At 54.5% G+C, this 25,367-nt stretch overlaps 1 protein-coding gene across 7 annotated transcripts in view; it reads right to left on the reverse strand.

The window, feature by feature from the left end:
• Window positions 1–1,015: 1,015 nt before the first annotated feature.
• The window catches only part of BAIAP2 (BAR/IMD domain containing adaptor protein 2), a 48,330-nt gene continuing 23,978 nt past the window's right edge, over window positions 1,016–25,367 (reverse strand). Inside the window, exons 4-15 of one of the 7 annotated variants that reach the window (XM_054083358.1) lie at window positions 24,954–25,015; window positions 24,576–24,647; window positions 24,132–24,269; window positions 12,438–12,590; window positions 9,941–10,168; window positions 9,087–9,288; window positions 8,323–8,524; window positions 8,145–8,213; window positions 7,715–7,877; window positions 5,918–5,952; window positions 3,217–3,264; window positions 1,016–1,156 (exon numbers count right to left, since the gene is read on the reverse strand). In XM_054083358.1, the coding sequence (XP_053939333.1) occupies window positions 3,237–3,264; window positions 5,918–5,952; window positions 7,715–7,877; window positions 8,145–8,213; window positions 8,323–8,524; window positions 9,087–9,288; window positions 9,941–10,168; window positions 12,438–12,590; window positions 24,132–24,269; window positions 24,576–24,647; window positions 24,954–25,015 (1,352 nt within the window). In that variant the 3' untranslated portion in view covers window positions 1,016–1,156; window positions 3,217–3,236. The other 6 variants (XM_054083362.1, XM_054083360.1, XM_054083356.1 and 3 more) reach the window with 6 other exon arrangements.

Raw genomic sequence — 25,367 nt, forward strand, 5'->3', positions numbered from 1 at the left:
CGCTGTTCCTGCCTGGAAAATGCCTTCTTCATGTTGCCTTAGCAGGAATGCAACCCCTGTGCTGGCTTGGCTGAGGGCGAGTGGCAGCTGGGAGCTGCAGGATCAGCACAGGAGCCGGCTCGCTCGGGGGCGCACACACCCCAGCGATAAGCTTAGTGAGTGTGTGGGTGTTTATATATATATATATATTTATGTCTCTATATCTATCTCTCTCTCTCTCTCATGCAGCCCTAGTAATAGATGAAGAGCAAACAGCCAAGCAAGAGGTCTGGATGAGGGCAGCACCCCTTCAGCCGCCAGGCACCCCGTGGTCCTGGAAGCCCCAAGGCACACTTAAACAGAGCCCTCGTCTCCAAAAGTGGGTTTTCTCTAGCTTATATTTTACAGCAGTACCGTAATACCCTACTATACACAGAGATCTGGCGCTGCAGGAGCTCTGGGCATGGAGCTGGCCCTGTCTCCGTCCCCGTTCCAGCGGGGGCTGCAGTGCTGGGACCCCACCACTGGCATCCCACCACCCCTCAGCCCAGGGTGAGTGAGCGGAGCATGAGGTGGGTGCTTGTGGTCTCGCCAGAGCTTTGGAGCTACCTACAGCTCCTACCACCCCCTTGGCTTGCATGGGGGACCCTGGCTGTCCTGTTAGTTCCAAGGATCCCTCCTGGGCTGACAGTGGGCATCAGGGGGTATATCTTCTCCACTGTTATTGCCCTCCACCCTGCGCAAACCCAAAGCACAGCTCGCCTCTGGAGAGCCGTTTTCCAGCTGAGACCGCTCTCCCAACCATGAGAAGCTGCTGCAAAGCCTAGAAGCAAACCCAGCTACGGGACGTACTGCCATCGCGCTAGTTCTGCGTGGGCAAAGGAGAGGCTGCGTGGCAGTGGTTTTTACCCTCTGCCAGCGAGAGGAATAAGCTGGGTCTAGAGAAGAGAGAACCAGGGCACTAGCTTTAGCCTTTGGCTTTGAAAGCAGCAAAGATTAAATAAACTCCGCCTAAAAAAAATGAAGTCCTGGAAAGCTGGACATGCAGCGGCGAGGAGGAGGTGGCGGCAAGTGCTGGGCGGCACGGCAGGCACCAGCGCTCCCGGATCAGCTGATGAGCGGAGCCGAGCGGTCGTTCGTCACTGTTGGCTTCAGCTGGACGTTGGCAAAGGGGTTTCTGCAGAGAAAGAGGAAGGCAGAGTTCAGCAGGAGGGATGGCAGCAGCGGGGCCTGCGTGGATGGGGCACCGGCACAGCGAGCAGCACCCAGGCGAGACCCCAAAAAAGCTTTTGCTGCAGAGCCCTGGCGACTCCGCTGGCTGCAGAGGCTGAGCCTAAGACGGAGCGGGTACGTCGGTGAGCCCGGAGCTGCTATCCCTATCCCCTCCACCTGCTGGGCTTCAGCAGCATTTGGGAAGGGGTTAAGTTGGAGCAGCTTTGCCCAGCAGAGCCCTCGGGCCAAGCTGCTCCCAGCTCCTCCGCTTCTCCCACAGTTAAAGCAGTACTGGATTTGAGAGATGAACTGGCAAGGGCTACCAAATGCGGAATGTTCTCCTACCTCACTTTCCAGTAGACCTAAAGCTGCGGCTGCTGAGAGAGTGGAGAAGCTGCTTCAGCTCCCCTGGCTGAGCTTGAGCCATTCCCATGTGTAGGCACACCCCAAAATCACCCAGCTCCGCGCTACGCTGCCATGGGGGACTATGGCTCCCTGCAGCCTCTCTGCTGAGGGATGCAAGAATAGAGCTTATAGCTCTATGCCACACCAGCTGGGAAGCCTTCAGAGAAGCCAGATGTTGGAGAGGCAGAGTGCAGGGAGAGGAAAAGCACCTGGATGAGCTGGCTGCACAGGATGAGCTCAGCCCAGCTCCCAGCAAGCCAGCCTTGGCCACCCCAAGGAGTGGCGGCGCTGAGCTGAGCTTTACCTACCTGGTGCTGTCTCACTGCCACCGTCTCTTGCCAGCTATGGGCAGGAGGTGGCTCCCAAAGGGTGCAGGCAGCTATGGGGGTACCATCAGTGTGTGCACATCCACTCAGCCATCAGGTGCAAACCCACACCAGGCACAGGGGCCAAGAGAGTATCCCTGCAGCCCAGCCTCTGCCCACCAGCCCTCCCCAGGCTGCACAGACCCTCTCTGATCTGCGATGGAGGCAGCAGTGAGACCCCCTCAGCCCCCGGGGTCTCCGCCACGGGCCACAGCCCTGCCAGCCGAGACAGGGCTGCAGGTAAACTGTTAGTGACGCAAACACGTACGCTGGGTTAAGCCAAGTGAAGAGCAACTGTGGTTACCAATAACTCTACCTGGACCCCAGCAGCTTTGGAATGTCCTTGGCCTCCTCCCACATGGCAGGAGGAAGGGTGCCAGCCCTCTGCCTCCCCCAGCCCCTCTCACCTCTCCAAGTGCGCTTTTGCTTTCCTCAAAAGAGAAAATGGCTTTTGCTTAAAAATAGGGTAATTAATTTCCCACCTCATTAATGCAGATTCTTAGATCACTTTTCCCCACAGGATGCCAAAATAGATTCTCAGGACTGGAGGGAGAGGAAAAGGTTGCTTTGATGAGTCACCAGGGGTTATTTAACTATTTTTGTTCTGGTAGAGAAGAGCCACTGGGACAGGAGCCCACCGGCAGCTGCGGGAAAAACAGCTCACAGATCAAAGAGAAACTGGGAAGGGGCTCTCCTGGGCTCTGTAATGCAGGCAAGGGGGGTGTCTTGGCTCCTTGGGAAACTTCTCCATGCCTGCCCTGGGGCCGTGGCTGGGGTCAGGACCTGGCAGCTCCCAAGACACATCCCCAGGGCGGTCTACAAGCAAAAGAAGCTGCTCAAGAAACTTGACATTAGTGTGGATGTGCTCTGTCCCACAGGAGAGGGCTGGGGCCAGCGATGCAGCGCCTATGCGCTGGTGGGACAGCAGAGACCGGAGACCTACAACCAAACAGGCTGGTTACGGGGAGCAGGGGAAGCAGCAGGAGCAGCAGCTCAGCATCCCAGGGGAAGCGTGGCCCCAGCGGGCTGCCCAGCGTGGCGGTGGTGCGAGGAGCCGTGCAAGATATAGCGTGGTTCAACCAGGAGCTCTCCCGCCACCGGGATGGGGATAAGCGATGACAGAGGGAGGGGACACATTCGGCTGGGTGCAGGGGAGAAGCAGAGCGGTGGCACCATCCCCACGCAACCCCACGGCGTCACCCGCTGCCCAGCACCAGCACACCCAGGGTTTGGTCACCCGAGAACATCAACTTACTAACTATGGGCAGGGGCACCTCAAAACCTGGCCACTTCAACATCGGGGCTGCAAGGGAAAGAGAAGGCAGGTTGGAGGACACCGGGACGCGCTCCGGCCCCTTGATGGGAACAGAAGGTGTTGGTTAAGGAGAGGAACCAGGCTAAGAGCCGGTGGCATGCACTGGTGCAAGCACCCAAGCCCACCAGCTGCACTGCACGCAGGGCCTCTGGGCAAAGGAAGCAGGAGGAAAGAGAAGAAAAAAGGAGGAAAAGTCTTGTTTATTGAGTTGCTGGTGCTGCCCGACGGCTCCCTGCAAGGAGGGGAAGGAAGGGCATGGCCAACACAGGCGCTGGGAGCCACCTGCGAAGAGAGGCAGGCATGGTGGGGGATCCGGAAGGGAGAGGGGGGGTTTCCTTCCCCTATTCCAGCCACCACTGCTTTCCCACCACGGGCCAGGAAAGTGCAGCCACAGCCTCATCATGCAGCAAAAGCAGCAGCACCATCCCTTCCACATAACGCGGGAAGGAGCGACCTGGTCCTTAAACAGTTTTAGCTGCTCCCGCTCAGCAAAGCTGTTTAAAGCCTGCCAGGGGCTGAGCGCAGGCAGACGGCACCCGGAGCGCTTCCCACGGCCACCTAATGCCAAAGGGATGGAGAAGGAAGGGGGGAAAAAAAGGCAATGTGCAATGGGCGATGCAGGCGGTGATGGGCAGCACAGGCATGGCAGCCGAAAAAGACACCGAGGCCCAGCTCAATGCAATAAATAAAACTTTTATTCAAACAATAACTCAGTACAGGGCACATTTCTCTCTGGCTTTTTAAAAAAAAAAAGGTTTTCCAGCACTTCACAATCTCCGTACAGGCTTTGCTAGGCTGGGGTTTTAACCCCTCCCCTCTACATTTCAGTCATTCAGCATGAAATATCCTGGGTTAAAAATCTTTAGCAAAATCAGGACATCGATGCAGGAGGGTCTTGTTACAATATGCCCGTAGGCAAGAATATAAAACAAAAACTTGTCCGTGTGTGTCTGTGTGTGTATTGCCAGCAATGTCCCAGTAAACAGGCAATGTGAGAGGTTCTAAAAATCACATCAGAAAAAAAGAAAGCGTGTACAGCTCTGCGGTGGAGACAGCCACGGGCACTGGAAGGGCTTTGGCCGGGCTCTGCTGCAGGAGCGGGACCCCGAGTGCGGGGAGACCCCGCGGCCAAGCCCCCAGTGCAGTGGGGGAGCTGCCTCGCTCAAGCCCAGTTTAGGGATGTGAACATGTCCTTGGACAGCATCGCAGCAGCCCCCAGCCCTAACGTGAGGTAACAATACCTTGCTACAAAAAAAATATATATATATATTTATAAAACAACCAGGAATCACCCTTCTGAGGGGCTGCCAGCTTTGCCCCACGGCTGGCAGGACCCCAGCCAAGAAGCAGCCCTTTCCCCCAGCGTGAGAGCTCTGCGTTATCCACTTTTCCCAAAGCCACCACAGTGGGTGGTTGGATGGAAGTGGATCAAGCCGAGGGGGGTTGCTGCCTCGACAGCATCCCGGGCACGGGCATCCCGGATGCTCGGTAACAGTACGGACACCAGAGGCCATGCATATTTGTTCCAGTCTGGGAGGTTTAGTCCAGGCTCGTGCGAGGCGGCTGGTGGGCAGCCCCGGAGGGGGGATAGTGCATCGCTAACATTCACACAGGAGTACAAAAACTGGGTCCCACTAAAGTGTAAACTGCATCCAGGCTGCTTCAAAGCGAGCACAGACCGATCGGCAGTTTCTGCTCTGAAAAGGCTTCAGAAACAAGGGCACTGTGAACACCAGGGAGGGGTGGAGAAGCACCATGGTTTCCTTGAAGATCACAAGAGTTTAGAATCCAAAAGAAGTCGAAAAAGAGAAACGGAGAGGAAAGAAAAAAAAAAAAGGGAGGAAAGAAGCAGAGAGCTCTTCCAAACAGCAAGGGGCCGCTGCTAGCCAAGGTGTCCTCACACCGTTGATACCAAACTGCCACTGCCGCTGCGGAACAAAGCACAGGAGACTGCCAGAGTGGCCAGGACCACCAGCACGCGCTCGCCCAGGAGCCCAGCTTCCCAGCATGGCACTACACGGTAGCACCATAGCCCGGCTTGCCAGCACGGCACCACGAGGCGGCACCGCGCACAGGAGCTCAGCTGGCTGGCACAGCACTGGCGAGGCAGCATCATGCCCAGCAGCTCAGCAACCTGGCATCCCGAGGCAGTGCCATGCACGGGAGCTCAGCTCCCCGGCACAGCACCGGAGGGACCGGCAGCAGCATCCCCACTGTAAGGCAGAGTGGTGAGCTCAGCCCCTGCCTGTCAGCACTTTGCTTTTGCCCCCCAAGAGCAAGATGGGGCAGCTCCAAGGCAGATGGAATGACAATGGAGGAGCTGCCGCGGAAAGACACTGTGCTGTCTCCATGGTCCCACTATCCAGGCACAAACCCTGCAGAGGAGCCTGGGGAGACAGAAGCCTCACCGGAGAAGTGCGAGGTCAGGGATGGCAGGGGCTCACCCTGGGACCTTTGGTCCCTTCATGCTCGCAGACAAGACCTGCACCATGTCCTCCACCACACAGCCCCATCCCAGCCACCGCTTTTCTCCTGGAAAGCCCACAGAGGGCCCTTCACAGGGACACAGCACCACAGCTTCACCCTGAGCCAACACCAACAGTTCACTTTCAGGTAATGCAACAGGAAGGTGAAGTCTTACCTGCTGACAGACCTTGTCCCGTAGTCATCGAGACCCTGTGGAAAAGAAGGGAGGAAGCACAGTGAGGGGTGGGAGCCACGGGCTGTGCCCATTCAGGTGCACTGGAGGGTCACATGAACAGATCAAAGTGCATCAGGACCCAGGCCTGGGAGCCAATGCATTTGGAGAGGAAGGAGATATGGAGATGATTTAAATGGGATTTAGACACCAGAAGAGTAAAGTTGCACCGCTCTCTTCAGAGCAGGACTTTATCTGGCAAGATAAGGGAAAGCAACAGCCAGGAGAGCCCTGGTCTGCTCTTCCCAGCCCCACCACGGTAGAGCTCTAGCTAGTTTTGAGATGCAAGACACTTGAAAAGAGATCAAACAAGCCGGAGACACCAGTGAAATGTTCTGTGGAAAGAGGTGTTTGTCTGTATTAACTCCCACCAGAAACCCACAGGACTTTGGATCATTTTCTCCTTCAGCCGATCCTGAATGGTGTTTGCAGCAGGGAAGGACTGCACCGGTCTGAGGAGCAGACAGGCTTGGAGGATGCCTCTCAAGGACATTGCTCCCTGGGCAAGGACCTGCCCTGGGATATGGCCATGGAGCAGCTCTGCTTTCCACCAGTCGAGAAAGGAGTGGGAGTCACTGGTCTCTGAGCCAACCATGCACCAGGGGTTCAAAGACCCACATTCCCACAATCCCAGGAACGCTCCCAATCACAGAACTCCAAATCCAGCAGCAAACCCTGCTGGGAAAACCCAGCAAATGACAAGAAGCAGGGCTGCACTTGTTTCCATCCCCTACCGAGAGGGCCAGACCCTGGATGGAGGGACTGCCTCTCTGGAGCACCCTGCCAAAGGGTTGGGTGCTGCATGGTTGCATCTCCCCTTCCTCATCCTCTCCCCATCCACCAGCACATGCCAAGTGCTCCAGGAAAGCCAGTGTGGCTCACCCTACCACGTTCATTTGGTGAGGAAGCCCCACCATGCCAGCAGCTCCTGCGTTAAGATGATGTCTTCCACACGTGCATCCTCTCTAAATAATTATTTCAGAAACTGAGCTCAACCCCAGCGCTGCGTGCTCACCCCAGCATTCCCACAGGACCGTCACCGGCTAGAATTGGCATGAGCCAGAGAAAACACTTCCAGCTGCCTGTGAACAGCTGGTTTCTGGTGGGAGGCTCCCATGGAGTTGGCAAGTGTTGTCCTTTGGGGGTTTACGGTGCCGTTTTGTGCCATTTGTTTCCCTGTGCCTTGCCTGTTCTGCCCAGGTGAGCCAAACCGGCCAGCCCTCCCTGTGTGCTTGTCTCCTCTGCCTCCCTGTATCCCCCAAGTCCCTTCTCCCCAGGAGAGATGCTCAGCAGGAGACGGGGCGCCAGGCAAGGCACACAGATCACCAGGCAAAACTGGCCAACTACCCGTAAATCCCAAAGGAAACCTTGCGTGCGTTCGGACTTACAGCTGTCGACCTAGTATAAGGCTTGTAGTGAGCGGAGGGTGGTTGGCAGAGGCCACTGGAATAGTCTTTAATTGCACACCCATAGGGCATTAGGTAGTCCTACAAACAACGAACACAGGTTGGAGAGCAGCCCTCCTTCCCTTCCACGTGGTCTGCACCACGTCAGGACCGAGAACACGCTCTAATGCATTTAATCCCTCTGCTTTAAAACCACTGGACGGACAGCGATGCTGCAGGTACCTGGGTCACCATGCACCTGTCCCCAGCAAGGAATAACGCCCAGCGCTTTGCTCAAGCATCTCCCCTTTACAAAAAGTCACCCCCTAAGTAGGAGAAGCCCCTGTGGGCTCACCTGGGAGAAGGCAGGCACGGCCACGCTGTACGGCCTCTGCTTGAAGGTGTTGACTCCTTGCGCTGGGAAGGCTTGGGAACCCATGCCGTAGTCGGGCGGTGGGATGGAGATGTCGTCTTTGTCTAGCAGGTTGCCGGTGCTGCTGCTCTTCCCTTGCTGCAGGCTGGGCAGGGGACGCAAAGCAGAGGTATCAGCACCAGCCCACGGCAGGCTGAGACCCCCCCACGCTGCCCGTCCACCCGCAGCAGGGGACCCCATGGCCAAAACTTGCCCAGGCTACCACCCGCCTGTCTTGGGAGTTATTCCTAACAACGCAGTGTCCAGGGGGAGTGGAGCATTCCCATCCCAAGCCTAGAGCTTGAGCTGGGAGAGATTCACCCTGCAGACCTGGCACAGCATGCAGGGGCAGGTGAGTGCACGATGCTCCTACCTCGCATGGACCCGCTCACTGCCATCATTGTCGAGGACCCGTGTGTAGGAGAAAGGAAACCAGCCCCTCCTGAAAGGCAAAGGCAGGGAATGAAGCGAAACCCACATTTATTTGTGGAGGATCACGAAGAGGCTGCACTCCAGGTGCACTGGTTTGCGGGGAAGACTACGACACTCACATTTTTGTCTTCTCGCTCTCTCCATAATGCCAGCCGTCCCTGGCCTCCGGCACCAGCAGCGTGATGAGGTCACCCTCCTTGAAGCTCAGGAGGGTGCTGTTATCTCCAGCAGCATGAGAGAAAATAGCCTGCACCCTTGTCCTGCCGTTCCTCTCGAGCCCTGCAGCCATGGAGCTGGAGCGTGGCAGCGTCTTGTTTTCAGCTGGCAGAAGACAAAGACCAGTGAGCGCCTCAAGTCCTTCACCTTGCATCCAAACCCAGGTCCAGGCAGATGCAGGTCCCTAGCTTTGCTTGTTTTATTCCAGGTGCCAATAAAACCTTGAGTGTTCAATTTGAACCTTCTCCCTTAATGAGCAGTATCCTGATCCTGCCTCGGGTCCTGCTCGTTAAGGTCCGAGAGCAGGACCCGAGGCAGGATCAGGCCACTGCTCTCAGCGCTGCCCAACAGCCACGACGAAGGGAGTAGCTTCTTCGCATGAGAGTCCTCATGAGATTCCTGTCTGTGGGTCGAAACCTCACCCAGCTGAAAACCGCAGAGCGCGGTTCCACTTGTTTCCTTTCCTCAGGTGCAGAGGCACGAGCAGCAATTGATGCCAGCGGGATGCTGCCAGTCACTGCCTCACCACCACCACCACCACCATCCCCGAGGACCCTGCTCACCGCTGCTGTGCCCACCCCCTGCCAACTGCTCCCCACGAGCACTGCCCGGCACAGCCAGCCCCACGGCACCCCAGGAGCCCCTGGAGCCCAGGACAGAGCCTCACCTGATGCATAACTGTTTTTCGGTGGCACGTTTTTGCGAACTGGGAGTGTATTGGAGTAAGAGTCACTCAGCTGCTTCTGAGGCTGGGGAGGAGATAAAGATTTGGGCTGTGCTGGCTTCATCTCAGACCAGTGGTTGTACCCGTCACTGTCTGGGCCTGAGACTCCGTTCATCACAGGCATGGCCTCCTGCGCCGACATGCGCTACGAGAGAGGAGAGGAGGGGGGGAAGACGGGGAACGTCTTCATTAGGGCACCTCACCACAGGTCCCATAGTGGGATGCAGCTCACGGCAAACCAAGAGCTTCAGCCTGTTAGGTTTAGTTCCACAGCTGAAACAAGCAGCTCTCAGGGGAGCAGTGAGGTTACCTCTATGGTATTTAACTGCTCCAAGCTGCCTTGCACCCAAATCCCTCCAGAGCTCTACCGCTTGTGCCCCTACATGAGGGTGGAGACCCTTTTCTGAAGGGTCCTTCATCCCATGGGGCACTCCCAGCACCTTCTCTGGCTGTTATTGTGGTACCTCGCTTTAGCACCACAGTTCTCGGATCAGCAGGACTGGGACCAGCCTGGCCAGGCAAGTCCAGCTCATGGGTTCCCTGAACTGTCCCCTCAGAGCTCCTGCCCCTCCAGAGCTCAGCAACCCGGGAGGAATGGGATGGCACAGGCTGCCCATCCCCACCTCAGCTATTCCATACCCCTTCCTGCATCCCAGGGCGGCGAGCTGCCCATCCCGGCCCATCAAGGACAGTCCATCAAAAGGCAACTTGCTGAGGACAACGGTGACACCAGCCCGGGCTCGTCCCTCCAGCTTTGCTCAGAAGGGCAGGACAACATCCACCACGGAGATACTTACTCCTACAAAAGGTGCCAGCTCCGGGGGGACAGGGAGAGGTTTGGCACCAGGGATTGGGTCAGAGATGATGAGGTTGGATTTGGATGTAGACAAAGGGCTGGGCATAATGGTGCCATTGCTGCTGGCAGCCATCTGCTGCATCAGCTGAATAGCGCGATCCGGGATCTTGTTGGGATCCGAGCAGGACTGCTGCCACAGCGGCAGCTTCTGCGTCAGCATCTCCTTCCCCTGCAACAGATTAAAACAAGGCATGAGAACACAAGGGTGCAGCAAAAACCCACCCAGCTCCGCACCCCTCCGAGACAGCACTGTGTGGATCTGGAGCTGGACTGATCCTGCCCACAAGATCGATCGGCTCCTCTGCGCATGGCTCGGAGGAGATAAAACACAGAGACTTACTGTTTCCAGGCTCTGACAGCAGCTGGGCCAGGAAGGTAGAATGAAAAATGGAAAGGAGGGAAGGAAAGGGCAATTCATCTCCCCAGCTTATTCTGAGATATCGTGCATGGGGCAGCTCCACGGGCAGAGGGGCTGTAGGAAGCCAGGCAAGGCGCTGGGCTCCTCAGGAACAGCACCGCTCGACAGAGTGGAGAAACAAAACCTGACCAAAGGGTTGGCAGTACACAGCCCCTGCTCTGTGCTGTTATCCAGGTTCTGGGGGGATGAGCTTCTTGTTGTTCAGGGTCACTCAGCCCCGATAGCCTCTGGCTTGACCACGGTGCAGATAAACCCCCTTGTTCCTCGCCTGGGGCAGGACCTGCAGCCACCCACTCACTGCTGTGCTCCAAGGCAAGGGGCAAAAAAGCCAAACAATACCCTACGCTTGCCCTTATTCAGCTAATGCACTCATGGCACGTCAGCAAGCACCCCACTGTGAGTATCTACAAGGCACATGTTCCCAGTCCATCCTGAGGCTCCTTCTCAGCCAAGCACCAGGCAGACCTCCAGCCCAAACACCTCCCTGGGCAACACACGGTGCAGGGGAGCGGCAAGCGTGTCAACCACCTCGCCTTGCAGCAGAGGGTGACCTACACCTCCACACAGCTTCACAACCAACCTCACCTGGAGACAGCTCGGTCGCTGCCTATCAAACCAGCGCTAAAACCAATTTCAAAGCCCCAGTAACTCTCCCCCGCATCGGGGCTCCAGGCAAGGCACAGCCCCGCCACCCAAGCTACGGCTGCTGCCAGCATCCCCCGGGAGCCGTAGGCAGCAGCAGGATGGTGTTTTTAGCCAGCAAGGCCCACGCTGGCTGCTGGGCTGGGCACCCACATCGCACATACACCCACCTTGCTCTGGATGAACCACCTGCAGAGCCCCTCTTGCAAACCCACCCTCCATGCGCTGCTGTGAGAAGCGTTTGGGTTCACCGTGCTCACGGTCATGCTGCAAGCGCGGGCACATCATGCCTGCCGACCCCCTCATCCTTTGGGGGATGGAATTTTTCCCTCCTGCACTACAGGAGGAGTTCACATATGCCGAGGATCGATCCAGCCGGCAGCACAGCGCGAGGACAGCACTGACTAATCCAGACTCCCTCTCCTGCTCCTCAGTGCCAAGTGTGGCAGTGACAGATGGGTGCTCTGAGCAATGAGGGGTGGCGGTGGGGAACAACCAGAGTGGGAACACGAGGCTGTGGGAACAGCGCCAGCTTGCCGAGCCCCCGTCTGGATAGATTCTGCTCTGGAGTAGTGCAGGAAGCCACTGCTCCCCTGGCCAACAGGCAGCAATTCCAGCCGCTGGCCAAGGAAGCGTGTGCTGCCTGGCAATGGACACGAGAGGGTTTGGAGCACCAGTTTAAACTCTGGTTTAATCCCCACCTTTATTAAGGCCAGGGCACACTAGAGGGTCAGAGGGAGACTTCTCCCTGCCCTGTCAGGCGGGCAGCGCTGCTCTGACTCCAAGCAGGAATATCATTGCTTTGCATTTCTGCTGCTTTTGCAAATCACAAGCTGATGCACAAAGAACTGGATGAGACTCTGCCAAGGCAAAGCGCTCAGACTTTCATGACTATGACAAGCGGGAGAGGTGAACTGTGCCCCATCCACCTACCAGGAGCTCTCCCATGCAGGTGAAGTCGCGTGATGGAGGACAGGATAAGCAGCCAAGCTCTACCCTCACTACTGCCACGCTGGCACTCCAGTCACGGACAGTCTTGTCTACTTTGTGCAGCCAAAAGCTGCTTTGAAATGCAGAGCAGCATCCATGCCTGCCTCGTCACAGCAAAGGCAGCTCAGGGTGTACCGGGAGGACAGCACAGCCCTGGAAGCCTCCCTGCCTCTCCCATCCCGGGAACACGTGTCACTCCCAGGGCACCTCATCCCTGGGACACCCACTGGTATATTCCCCACCCTCTGCCCGGCAAGTGCACCATCTGTGGCTTTCAAGGGATCAGCCTGCTCTACAAGCAGCAGCTCACGACGAGAGCATCCATCCAGCGCTGAGGCAGCTGGAGACCTGCAGCCCAGGAGCCGTGGGAGCCCAGGGGCAGACTCACCTTGGCATGGTAGGTGATCGCGCTCTTCGCTACCGCGCATTGTTTCTCTACCAGGAAGCAGAACCGTCTCCTCTCTTCCGTGAGAGCAGTCTTATAGCCATCGGACACATAGTTTTCCAGCTCGCCTTGCTTGTTGCTGATGGCTTCAATGTACTAGAACCAAAAGAAGACCAGAGAGGTGGCTGTCCTCGCTGCTTTATCCAGTGAGCGCCTGCCCCTGTGTGCACAGCGGATACTGCAGCAGCTTCTGAAGAGGGGTCAGAGGAGCTGGGTGCCCGCTGGGAGCACCCCCCCATAGGACAGACGTGTGCCTGAGTGGCCCCTCCAAGCCACCCTTACTCATTGGAACCCCCCACGCAGACGCTGACTCAGCGTGTGGGCCGGGAGCCGCGCGGGTGGCGGGACGAGCTGTACCGCATGCAGCCGCCCGCTCACCAAACCAGCGCTCGAGCCATGCCGAGGCACTTGCATCCACGGCAGAGGCCAGGGAGGTTGTCCTGATCGCACCCAGGGCTGGCAATGTCCCCCTACGGTTCCCCATTCATCCCTGCCCGGCATCCCAGCCCAGGCTGAACACCTCCAGCACCTCCTCTGCCGCTGGCATCTTCGCTGAATCAATGCTTGCTGCTACAATCCTGCCGCAAAGATCATAGAATCATAGACTATCCTGAGTTGGAAGGGACCCACAAGGACCAGAGTCCAACTCCTGTCCTTACACAGGACAGCCCCAAAATTCAGACTGTGTGCAGGACAGATTTGCCAAGAGCTGGGGACTACAGCAGAACAGTGTATGAACCTCTGCAACATCCACGACCATCAGCAACACAAACTACCAGCAGGAAGGGGACTGCCAGGACGGCCGTTCCTCAATGCCGCACCCTGGGGCTGTGCAGGCACTGGAACCCCTGCTCAGCGCTGGGCAGAAATACCACAGATGCAGCAGAAGGAGGGTCCTTTGCGAGCAGTGGCTCCTGTGCTACCTACAGGACTTCTACCAGCACCGTATGGGGCACAGGAGTGGCACCCAGGGCTGGGCTGGGGTAATCTGTCCTCTCAGACCGACCCATGCGATGCAAACGTGGCACACAGCAGGGCTTCACCGCAATGCAAGGGACCACAGCTCTGCTGCTCAGCCCCACCATCAGCATCACTGAGCATGAGATTTTCCCATACCCCTGAACCAACCACTTTCTCTTCCCTAGATCCTCTTGGGATGTCCCCAGTTCTTCTGCAAGAAGCTTCCACCATTGATGTGGCACTGGAAAAGCAGCCACCACGCCTCGAAGAGGAACATCTCTCCTAGCCATCACTGTCGTGCCCTATATCATCTCCTTGCCATCGGCTCTTCTCTAGGACAACAGCACCACACCAAAAAGCCACAATCAACCATGCAGCCCAGGCACTGCTAAATCCATTTCAGAAAGTCTGAGCTCCCCCAAGACAGGAATTAAACTGGAAATTCAGGGCCCAAAGCAGCTTTACTTCTTTTCTTCATGTTTAACAGTTATTTTTAGCATTCTACAATATTTATTAGCAGACACATAAAATGGAACAAACCTCAACACAGCGGTGAGATTAAGTGACATCTCAGACTTCAAAGGGGACTTATTTCAGAGCTGCAGCCACCCTGCTCAGAGCATCCTCCCTTGAGAGTGAACCCCGCGCAGAGCTCATGCTGGACCCAGCAGCTTTGGGTCTCCCCACACACCCCCCAAGACCAGTGGGGAAAAGGAGAAATGGGTAAAAACACAGTCAAAACCCAACAACTGTTTCAAGGAGACTCTTCTTTTCCCCCCCAATGAGAAAATACAGTGCAAACACTGATGTTTAGGAACAGAAATAAATGAAAGCGACTGAGCTGACATCGTTGGCCGCAGAAGTGGAAATAATGGAGGTATTGGCATCACCTCCAAGTGAAGCTGTGGGGAGAGCTGAGCCAAACTGGGGCTGGCAGGGATATAGGGAGGCACCGGGAAAGCCGGCAGGCAGCTGGGCTGTGTCAGCAGCAGGCACAGAGGCACCGGGAAGAGGCGGCAGCAGCCCTGGGCGAGCAGGAACATGCAGCCATGGGAAAGCATTGCTCCCACAGAGTGGGCTCAGGACAGAGGCGCTGCGCCAGCAGCACACCGTCTCCTCCTGGGTATTATTAGCCCTTGGAAAACACAGGGATGGAGCCCAGAAGCATTAAGCCTGGCAGCGGTGATGGGGAGCCAGGAGGGAAGGATGCCGCAGTGCCAGCTTGGAGAGCCCGTAGCTCCCCCAGGCACCAGCCCCTCCATCACAGCCCTGCTACTCCCAGGATGGAGCGAGTCCCGCTGTCCCCACACGCCCACATCACAGGCAGCTCCTGAAAAAGTCTCCTTCCCTTCTCTCCCAAGGGAAGCGGCGGGATGATGCTCCCTTTCCTGCAGAGCCTCGTTTCTGGAAGGAACGCGCAACCCTGACAGCAGCTGAAATAGGAGCGCAGGAGCAAGCACGGACCCCAACACCTTAAACTCATCCTGCTTAATTTACTAACTGGGCCATCACAAATGACAAGGTGAGGAGTGAAATGAGTCCAACCCTGGCTAATTTAGCTCAGTAGCACAAGGACTATCCCAGCGTGCTGTGGGTCGCCCCGGGTCAGACGCAGATGGGGTACAGCCGGTGGGACGAGACTCGGCTTGAGTCCCAAGCACGAAGACCACTACAGCACAGGGAAAACACATCCTTATCTGAGCAATGTTAGATTTTTTCAGTTTTAATCATGACTAAAACGCTTAAAACTTTTTTTTGTAAGTATGTTTTTAATTATTTCACTGAAGAAATGCTTGCCTTTATGGCTGTAGCCAGTTAGAATATGTCGATTTGCAAGCACAGAGCCTATGCTCCAAATTTAGTATTCTCGGTGCTTTATATACTTTATGTAAATATGCCTGATGTGCCATTGATTTATTCAGAGCCTGGATTTTTACACGTCATTACATTACAAAATGGCGAGCAACACTTCTTGTTCACTACATAGTTTTCATTTTGGCTTCGCTCAAAGTGACAATGAGCTTTCAAATCACGCATAGAAAGATAATTTAAATAAAAACCTTGTTAAATACACCAGATGCACAGGAAAAAAAAGGTAACACACAAAGCACAATGTAAAGTCTCAGTACTGTGTGGTAAGGAGAGCATCCTTTTTAATAAGCAGGCAGTGCTTTACCCACAGCCAGATGTCTGTTGGGACCGGACTCGGGGCTGCTGCTCATGTCTCCTTTCCCTTGGGGAAGGAAGGGGATCCTGCAGCCATCCTGTATTTTGAACCCCAGCCAAACACATTTCTCAGCTCGCCACAGCCCAACAAGCGGTGTAAGAGCCAGGGGAAGGTGCCTCCCCGCTGCCCTTGGCACGCCTGGACTTGGCAGCATCCTCTCCCAGACCTCACCGACAAGCACGTAACGCTCGAGTGCTGCATTTTAAATTAAGACTCTGATTTAGTTTGTCAGCTTAGACATCTGATTTTAAGCATAGTTTAAATAAAATAGTTTAAAGAAGGAAAAAAAACCAAACCCAATTCATTTCTGACCTGAGCACCTGAGCGAGCTTGGCCACGGCAACGGTCACAGCCACGCCACGAGCCAGAACATACACTGGAGCCACCCAACAGCTCCAGAAACCTTTTCTGGGTTTCTAGGTTGGAGAGGCCTCAAATAACTCCCCCTTCCTCCCCTCCACCTCCTGAACGCATCCACTTCCAATTCACCGGGAGCCACTGACCTAATTAGCAATGTCAGCACGTGGCGGTGCTCGGCGCAGCCGGCAACGGGTTTGGTTTAAGATGCTGCTGTGGCTCAGGGGAAGCAGCAATGCTGGGAACAGAGAGCTGGGTTCCAGCAGCCCAGGGAGCCTCGTCTGCACAAACAGCGATGGCTCAGCCAGGGATCTTTAGTTCAACCCCTTTCTGGTTGCTCAGGGAAGACAAATGATGCTGGAGCAAATCTTGGCCATGTGCTGAATCCAGCCAAAGCTGGGCAATGGTCAGAAGCCAGACCAAGTTCCCCCAAAAGGTCAATTAGGAACAAGAAAACGTGAAAGGGGGAAAAAAGATGTGTCAAAGACAGAGTTGGGGTTGTTCAGCCTGAAGAAAAGGCTCTGCAGAGACCTTAGAGCAGACCCCCAGGACTTAAAGGGGCCTCCAGGAAAGCTGGGGAGGAGCTCTTTATCATGGAGTGCAGGGATAGGATGAGGGGAATGGTTTTAAACTGAAAGAGGGGAGATTTAGATGAAATCTTAGGAAGAAATGTTTTCCCGTGAGGGTGCAGATGCCCTGGATGAGGTTGCTCAGAGAAGTGGTGGCTGCCCCATCCCTGGAGGTGTTCAAGGCCAGGTTGGATGGGGTTTTGAGCGACCTGATCCAGTGGGAGGTGTCCCTGCCCATGGCAGGGGGTGGAACTGGATGGGCTTTAAGGTCCCTTCCAAGCCAAACCATCCTATGATTCTATGGAAGTCCCCAGCTGAAGCAGCCAGTGTCATCCCCTGGCACAGAAAAGTCTGGGCTCACCCAGGCCCCCGCTGCTTAGACAAACACCTTTCCAGCGCCACTCAAAAGCTGACAGCTAGAGGTGTGTGAAGATGAAAAAGCATCAGAAACATCAAGACTCGAGTTCTTTTCAAGCACACACCGCCATCAGCAGAGTTAGGGCAAGTGAAACAGGAACATCATTACTGAACTCCAGTCATGCCTTTAATAATCACCGTGCCTTACTGGAAGTAAATTAGTTCAATCCTCTCTATCCAAGCCAAGAACGTGCAAACCAGTCAGGAATGTCAGCCAAGGGCAGTGCTAACACATTGAGTACAACTGCAGAAATCAGCATTACAGATCTTTATCGGTGGTGAGATATGTCTGGCACTGCAGAGCGAAGGACCAAGCACAAGGACAAGAGAAAACGAGCAGCAGGCAGAAGCCAACCAGGCTGCCTGTCACCAGGTAACCACACCGGGCATGGTTTGTTGTCTGTTTTGAGACCAGAGAGCCAGTAATGCCACAGGGGAGCATGCAGTTGACGACGTGCTTCTAGCTGGGCTTTAGGAGAGATGCAGAGCAGGACCACAGCTCCGCGCTGGCTCCAAAGACCAGGCTCTCATCTCGGGGATGTACAGGTCAGGATGAGTGACACAGAGCAGTGGGGCAGAGACACAGAGGGGAAGGGAGAGGACTGCAAACTGTGCTGGACTAACGTGGTAGGCTGAAATATCTGGAAGGAGTAAACACTAAAAGAAGGGAGGATTTACTTAGCAAATCTTAAGGGAGAAAAATTAGAAAGTAATGGGATAAAATAAGAAAGAAGTTAGGCTGATTAACAGAGGAAGAGCATCTAAGCTGTTGAATAGTCTCAAGGAAAACCAGCTGAAACCCTACCATGGCATACAGCCAGAATGAGGAAAACGGAAGCCTGGGAATCCTCAGCCCTGCCAGCCCCCAAAGGAGATGGCTTTTCCTCATTTCCAGAGTTTGCTCCTTGTATGGAAGCAGGTAGATCCTGGAGCAGCCCCGAGGGAAAGGCTATCCTCTCCCAGCAACCTCCAGCCTCCATCATCACTTAAGTGTGTTACAGATAGAGAGGTAGGTTGGTCAGGTTGTGGAGCCAGAGTGATGTTATATTTGAGCTGGGATATTGCAGCTCTTCCCAGCAAAGCACGGCCATGAAGGAGACCACAGCTTGAGGTGACCCAACTTCTCATGTAATAAAGCAAATAAACCAAACCAAAGCCTTCTCCTGCAGTAGAGAATGCCCAGATATGGGTCACCATGGAAGCCAAGATGCACTTCACTGCCTTTCGCAAAGGCAAAGCACCCCACTGAGCCACAGGAGCCCACATTGCCACAGCTGTCCACTGCTGGATGGCTTCCATGCATCTGCTGCACGGGTACCCTGAAGCACCATCCCCAGGAGAAGAAACTCCCCCTGCCCTGCACAAGTACCAATATCTTCAACAAGGGAAGGTCTTCTAGTGCTGTCACCAGCTGCGCTGCCCACCAGCCTCCACTGCTCCAGCTTCAGCTCCATCACCCTCAGGGAATGCTGCCCTTCCCATCCTGCAGCTCCGCATCAGACTGGGGCCGTGCACGGTTCCTGTCACCGTGGGCTGATGGGAACTGCTGCTCCATTGCTGCACTGAACTGGCAGACCTCTTTCAAAGCAAGAGGCTTTACGCTCCCCCTACCAGAAACACTTCCCTCAGTGTGCAGAGATGCACTGACAGTTATTAAAGGTGAAATAATATGCAGAGCGGATCCTACAGAGCACAAGTCTAACAGCTGCCCTGCTCTGAGGATGCCAGCCTCCCTTTCCTCCTCCAAGAAGGGCTGTCTCCCTTCGTTACATTGCCTGTCTCACACATCTGTTCATCAGAGCATCAGCCTCATCCTTCCGCTGCTCCTGTAAAGTGCCATCCACGCATACATGTGATATTATATAAAATTTACAGAGAGCAGAACAGCAGGCAAGTGCTTTCTCCAGCTGGCTGTGCGGGGGTTTCCATGATCAACCACTTAAAATGTTCTCTTAATACAGGGACACCGCAGATCAACAGCTCAACGCACAAGGTTTGGTACCAAAACGCTCATCAGACCCAGTTTACACAGGCACAGGAACTGAGAAGCTTTCCAGAAGAGGCATTTCTAACCCAGAGAAAAAGAAGTTTAGGACTTCATTTTGCATATTTGTAGCAGCTGCTTACTGATTTGCAGAGCTAGTTTCAGGAAATCACACTTGGTGTTGGAGCTTGTAGCTCAGCTGGGGTGGATGGGATGCTGCCAGCCACAGTGGCTGAGTAAGCACACCACAACCACAGCCACTGGAAGGAGGAGATGGAGACTCCCTTCGTCTCAAGGCTGCCTCTTTCACAAGCACTGGCAGACCACAAAGTCTGAAAAAGCCGCCTCAGCACACAGCTCTCATGGCACCACATCCAGAGAGGAGACACTCTGGTGCCCTGTTGGAGTGAGGTATAACTCCCAGAGCCTCCCCAGACACTCGGTTGCAGCTCCATGACAAGAGCTGCCAGCACGCGACTTCACAGATGTTTGCAGAGTAAATGACAGAGGCAAAAAATACCACAAGGGCTGAGCTCTCCAATAAGGTCCTGAGACGCGAGCAGCTAACACCAGAGCTACAGAAATGCTCAGGTTGGTACTTCCCGAGTAAGGATGGCAAGAAGGATTCTCAGACTCTGCTCACAACGAGGACAACTCAGCCCCAGACCTGATGGATCACCCACTAAGAGTTTCACATGCGCTTGCCCTCCCCGCACCCACCAGTTGGGTTTGGACATCCAGCCTAACCCAGCTTAAAGCACAATAAAACCTGGAGAGTCACCTGCAACCACAGAGCTTTTACATAATTCTTTCCTATTTGACTTTCAGAGAAGCCCGCGTAACCCGGTTTGTGCAAACTCCTTATCAGTTGGAGCTTCTTGACCTATACCTAAAATTATTTCTCCTGATGGGAATATTAAAATGAGGTTTCAATTACAAAAGTTTAAAACCCCCCCTCAGGTTATTCGGTACAGCGGTATTTACAGCTTCATGTATTCCCCTAGGAGCAGGTGTAGGTGTGGACAAGCACAAGACACCTCTGGGCAGGAGCTGAGCTCAGCCTCCACCGCCCCCAGCTCAGCAAACCTCTGGTTCTGCAGGAAGGTCCCTCTGCGCCCCTCCGGAGTCACCATCAGGACTGCTCGCCAGGCAGAGCCACGCTGAAAGCCCTTTTGCTCAGGTCAGGCACAGCCTCACCCTGCAAGCAGCCGGCTTCGCTATTTAGGAAGGATTACAGGCAGCTTCCTCCCAGACTGATGAAGAATCCAATCGCTCATATGATTCGATAAATAGTTCGAACCAATATAACTTCATTGTTGAGCTGCTGATTCAATCAAGGTCCTAAACCATCACGACCTTGATTTCATGGCTCCACCATAACCATTATTTAATGAAATTACAGCAGTTTAGCTTCCTTGGTGATAGTTTAATCTTAATATTGTTTTCATTCTTCTTCATAAAAGATGGAAGTGAATGGAATTGGTTTATTCTCCTCATCTTCAACACAGGTAAAAAAAAAAAGTCCCAGTAACTACACAACTAAGATGAGACATTTGAGGCAGTCAGCTGCCTCAGCTTTCATTCCTCACGTATTACAAAAGCTATGGACTGATTCATAAAGAATAAAAAGCCTGGGTTTGTTGCGACATTCAGCAGCAACAACCCACAAGCACAGCAACTCTCTTGACCACGACAGACAAAGCTTTGGAGATGGGGAAAAAAAATAATAAATCACTCCTGCAGCCTAAAAGCAGCTCTGAGTGCAATTAAGCAAAAAGCTTTTACTTGCAAACCACAAGGTATTTTAAATCCTCAACCATTTTAATTCTGCAACACCCACCCTCATCTATTAAAGTCCACAAAACAAGCACAAGGGATGGGGCCAGATGATGTGGGACTTGCAGACAACCCTTGGTCAGCTCTCGCCATGCTGAAGAAGCTCAGCAGAAGCCTTCTGCAAGTGTCCATGAGCATCGTGCCACTGCCTTATCCCAAGCAGACCTCCTCAATCCCTGTGTTCCCAAAGCTAGGGCTCACCAACCACAAGATAATTATGTGCGGTGCCTGCTGAATTAGCATTTATTTCTGCTTTACAAAGAGGAAAAATCTGACTTGAAAAGTCACAAGTGAGATGTTTGGGCTCTTTAACTGTGCTTTCTGACCAACCCAGCAGAGCATGGAGCCTGAACAGCCTCAAATCTCCTCTCACACCTTGGCAGAGCTCGATGGCATTACAGAAACCATGTTCTGGACCTACCCTGAAGGGCAGCACTGCCTTTCCCACCACCCCCATCTCACCTACCCCCATCTCACTTGCAGGAGATGACAAGATGTGGTCACTCAAGTGGTGAAAAGGCAGAAAAGACCAATTCTGCTTCCCATAGCATAAATGCTGAGAGATGATGACAGAGCACCAGACTCCTGGCTGCTGACTGCTACAGTAGCTTAAGTGGATGAGTCTTCAAAGAAGAGTAAGATGTTATTGCTTTATTGAAGGAGATGACTGATGCAGCTACCAGAACATTTCCATCAACAGCAGCTTCTCCCATTACGAGACAAGTAATCTGCAGCAGCCCATTAGCAGAGCCCCATCCAATTGTTGTCTGATCCGTCTGTGGTCCCTAGGCACCATCCTGATGAAGTCTTCAGCTTCCTGCAAGCATCACGAGGTGCCTTCAGCAGCCTCCTCGGAGCCCGCCGGGGGGTTTTACAAGCCGCAGGGGTGGCTCTGGGCCAACTAACCAAACCAAACCACTTGCAGCAGCTCCCCAGGGCTGTTTTGAGCCAGTCGAGAAAGATTTTTGTGGAGTGAAGCCCCATGGTGACACACCAGCAGCTCTGCAGATGCTCCTGGTTCACCAAGGCCCCCTCCTCAGGCTGGTACCAACACACAGGTCCAGCCTAGACCCAACCTTGCAGCAATCCCTGTGCTCTGGTGCCCAAGCGAGGGTTAGAACAGCATCAAGAGCAGCTCAAAACACCTTCTTTTCTGTCAAAATGAAATACCAGCACCGCAGCCAGCAGAGAACAGAGGGAAAACTCCCTTCTTGGCTGAATTCAGCAATTTAACTTTCTATTTTGATTACAGGGAAAAAAAGAGCAACGAGCAGTTGAGCAGTCTCATAGCTCTTTAAGCTCAAAAGCCATCATAAAGCTTTTTCCAGAGATAAGCGCTTCCTAAATGCTTACTGCTGAAAGATTAAGAGAACGAAAGCCTGATCCTGTTTCCCTGCCCAAAGAAGCCGTGCTAACAGGACTACCCCATCCCTGCCACATCACAGCAGGAGGATCAAACCATCGCTCCTCTCTAGCTACATAAAGCCAATCACCAGGATGGAATTTCTCCTCCTCTGATGCTGGGTGTGGAATGGGGATGCCTGCACAGCCGCAGCCCAGGGGGGTTAGGCAGGAGAGGGGCGGCTCTGGCAGCGATTTCACCCTGTTGTGCCTATCAGCAGCTTTCGCAGGTGGGGGATAAGAAAGTAGCTTTGATCCCCAGTTTTCCCCAAGCTGAGCCTCGTTGCCTAACAGGACTTTTCTCACTCAGCAGGAATTTCAGAGCAAGGGCTTGTGGAGAACACCACAACTCAGTAGTGGTTTATGCTGCTTAGCTCTCAAGAACACGCCAGCCCCCGTCACAGCGGGCAGGACACCCGAGTTGTGCTGCTTTGACATCTTCCAGCCATGCCTCCTGCAAGCAGCTCCACATGGTCTCGGCAGTTGGGGGCTGGAAGGAAGCAGGAGCTCAAAGCCAAGCGCTCCAGCTCAGCACCGGAGCTGCGGCCGAGCCAGGGTGGATGCCTGCACATGTGCTTTTCTCCTTCCGTGCTTCTGATTCATGCCCCTGAGAGAAATAACTGAATTCTCAATTTTTTTTTAGTGCAATTAGTGTCACTTCCCCAGCATAACCCTCACAGTAACTATCTGCTGATTAAGTGCCACCCTGTACACAGCCCTGGCGAGTGAAGTGCCATTGATGTTTAGAACTCTCTCAGCAGAGAGGGATCATTTTGGACATGTTATGGCCTATGGCATCCAGGAAGGGATTCTGGTCCCTACAATCTCTATTCTCATATCTCAGATACAAGACTAATTTCTGGCTCCAGGGTTAATCTTCCCCCTTCCAGTGTCCTACTCATGCTGCAGTCATTCAACAGCCTTAACTCAAGTAGCATCACCTGTATTTTCAGGCAGAGCTGGTTTGCAGGCAGGTACATCAGTTCCTTGTTAAAATTTGCCACGGCAAAGCTTGAACCGAACATCACAGACCAGAAAACATGAACTCCTGCTGCAAACGCATCAGTGACCTGCGTGCTGGCCCCTAAGCAAGCCGTGCCCACAGCCCACATGGGGATGTGCCTTGGATGCTCTTCAGCAAGACCCTGGCCCAGACTCCCTCCTTGCAGGGAGCCCCAACACCCCAAAACGTGCCCCCTCCCACCAACAGCAACCATCCAGGCAGGTGCTGTGAGGGACCCCAGCCCCGTGCAAGCTGGGACTTGATTAGCAAACGGCGCGTGGTTGGTGAGCGAGCCCACACCGCGATCACACCACCGTGATTCACCGCAGCCACCCCCGGCCCGCGCTGCCACCCCGGCAAGCTGGGGGAAGGGGCGCCCCGGCAGCAAGCACAGAAAATATTTAAGTAAAACACCATCCAGAGGAAGATGGATCTGGCACAACAGAAATTAATGATCTTTTTGAGTTCATTCATTAAGCAAAAAGGAAAAAAAAAGGTAGCAGGAGCAGTGGATTGAGTGGGGTTAGTCACCACCGCACCGCCCAGCACAACATCTGCCGTTAGCAGAGCTCACGGCCTCCCCCTCTGCACTGTCCTCCCCCAGGGTGGCCATGAGACCAACCCGCTCCCATCATTGGCTGCCACCCCCTTCACAATCCACACTTCCCACGCCTCACCACGCTCCCCTAATGCTGCGACACCCCCACTCTCTGAAGAAAACAGCAAACCCTTATCTAAACACTTGCAAGAGCCAGGCCACCTCTAGCACGTGGTGCCAAGCATCTACTGGCCAACACCTGGGCAAGATGCCCGATGGCCTTGCCCCAACGCCGGCACGTGGGCAAGACGCCCAAGCCCCCTGCCCCAAAGCCCAGGGTCTTACCTGCAGCTCCTTGTCCGAGTACTTCTGTGGGTTTTTGCTGCCTTGGCTCTTCTTCCGAAGCTTCTTGAGCTCCGCCTGGCACTTGTCAAGCGAGTCCCCCTTGCTCCTTTGCTCTGTCTGGTATTTTTTCAGTGCAGCCTGGATGCAACAGGAGAAAGCTCTGAGTAGTGGAAGCTGAACCTTGCCTTGGCCATCACTCCTGCTGCCGAGGCTTGGCAGAAGCAAGCACACATCCCACCAACCAGTCTTTGGGAAAAGCAGGATCCCCACAGCCCCGAGAGGTGGCAATGGTCTGACATTGGGGAAAAATGGTGTTCTGCGAATGGTGGCACGCGTGATGGCTTGGGACCCAACTCTAACCATGGGCACGGTCACCCCTGAGCAGGAATGGGAGACACCCGAGTCAATGCTTGTGCTGCCGGACTGCGCAAATCCATAACTCACACTCAGGTACCGGGAGTCCAGCTCCACCTTCTGCTCCAGCTGCGTCAGGAGCTCGTTGTGGAAGGATTTGAGCTGCAGGCAGAAAGAGAAAACAATTCCTTGGTGAGGGTTGGCAATCCCTGCAGGGGAGCACCAGGCAGGCAGGAGAGAGGGGCTGTACAAACAGAGCAGGGGGTGATGGTAGAGAAGGACAGACAGACAGTCAGAGGGACCCAGCAGGGCAGAAGCAGGTGCCCAAGCAGACCAGACCCTTTGTAGCTCAGAAAATCCACTTCCGAGGGGCTGGTATCCCCCAGATGAGATAGAACACCATTTTGCTCAGGTGTGACACCAGTAGTGCCAGGCAGAAAGCCCAGTGTGCCGGGCTGGGTCACTCACCATCTCCTCCAGCTGGTTCTGGATCTGCCTGTGGACTTCTGCCATCTGGAAGAGCACATCTCCTACAAAGACAAGACATGGAGAGGCGGCTTAAGGTGCTGAGCTCAGGGGGAGACCCCAGGGCTGCGGCAGGCAGCGTTTTGCTAGCATGGAGGAGTCCACCGCTGGACCTGTGGGTGCTCCGGGGGTACTCCCAGTTCCCAGGTTTAGGAAGCTGTAGGTGAGCAGATGAACGCTTGGACAAATGCATACATCTCTTGCTGCATGAAGGGGAATGAGGACAAGCAGCGCTGCCCACAACCCACCCTGCCATCAACCCCAGCTACAGCTCGGCTTTGCCCGCAAGAGCCCTCAGCCCAACCACAGGGATGTGACAAAGGAGCCAGAGATGATGGGACCAAGAAAGATCCCTCA

This window comes from Cuculus canorus, chromosome 18 (genome assembly GCF_017976375.1).
Source record: "Cuculus canorus isolate bCucCan1 chromosome 18, bCucCan1.pri, whole genome shotgun sequence".
Classification (NCBI taxonomy): domain Eukaryota; kingdom Metazoa; phylum Chordata; class Aves; order Cuculiformes; family Cuculidae; genus Cuculus; species Cuculus canorus.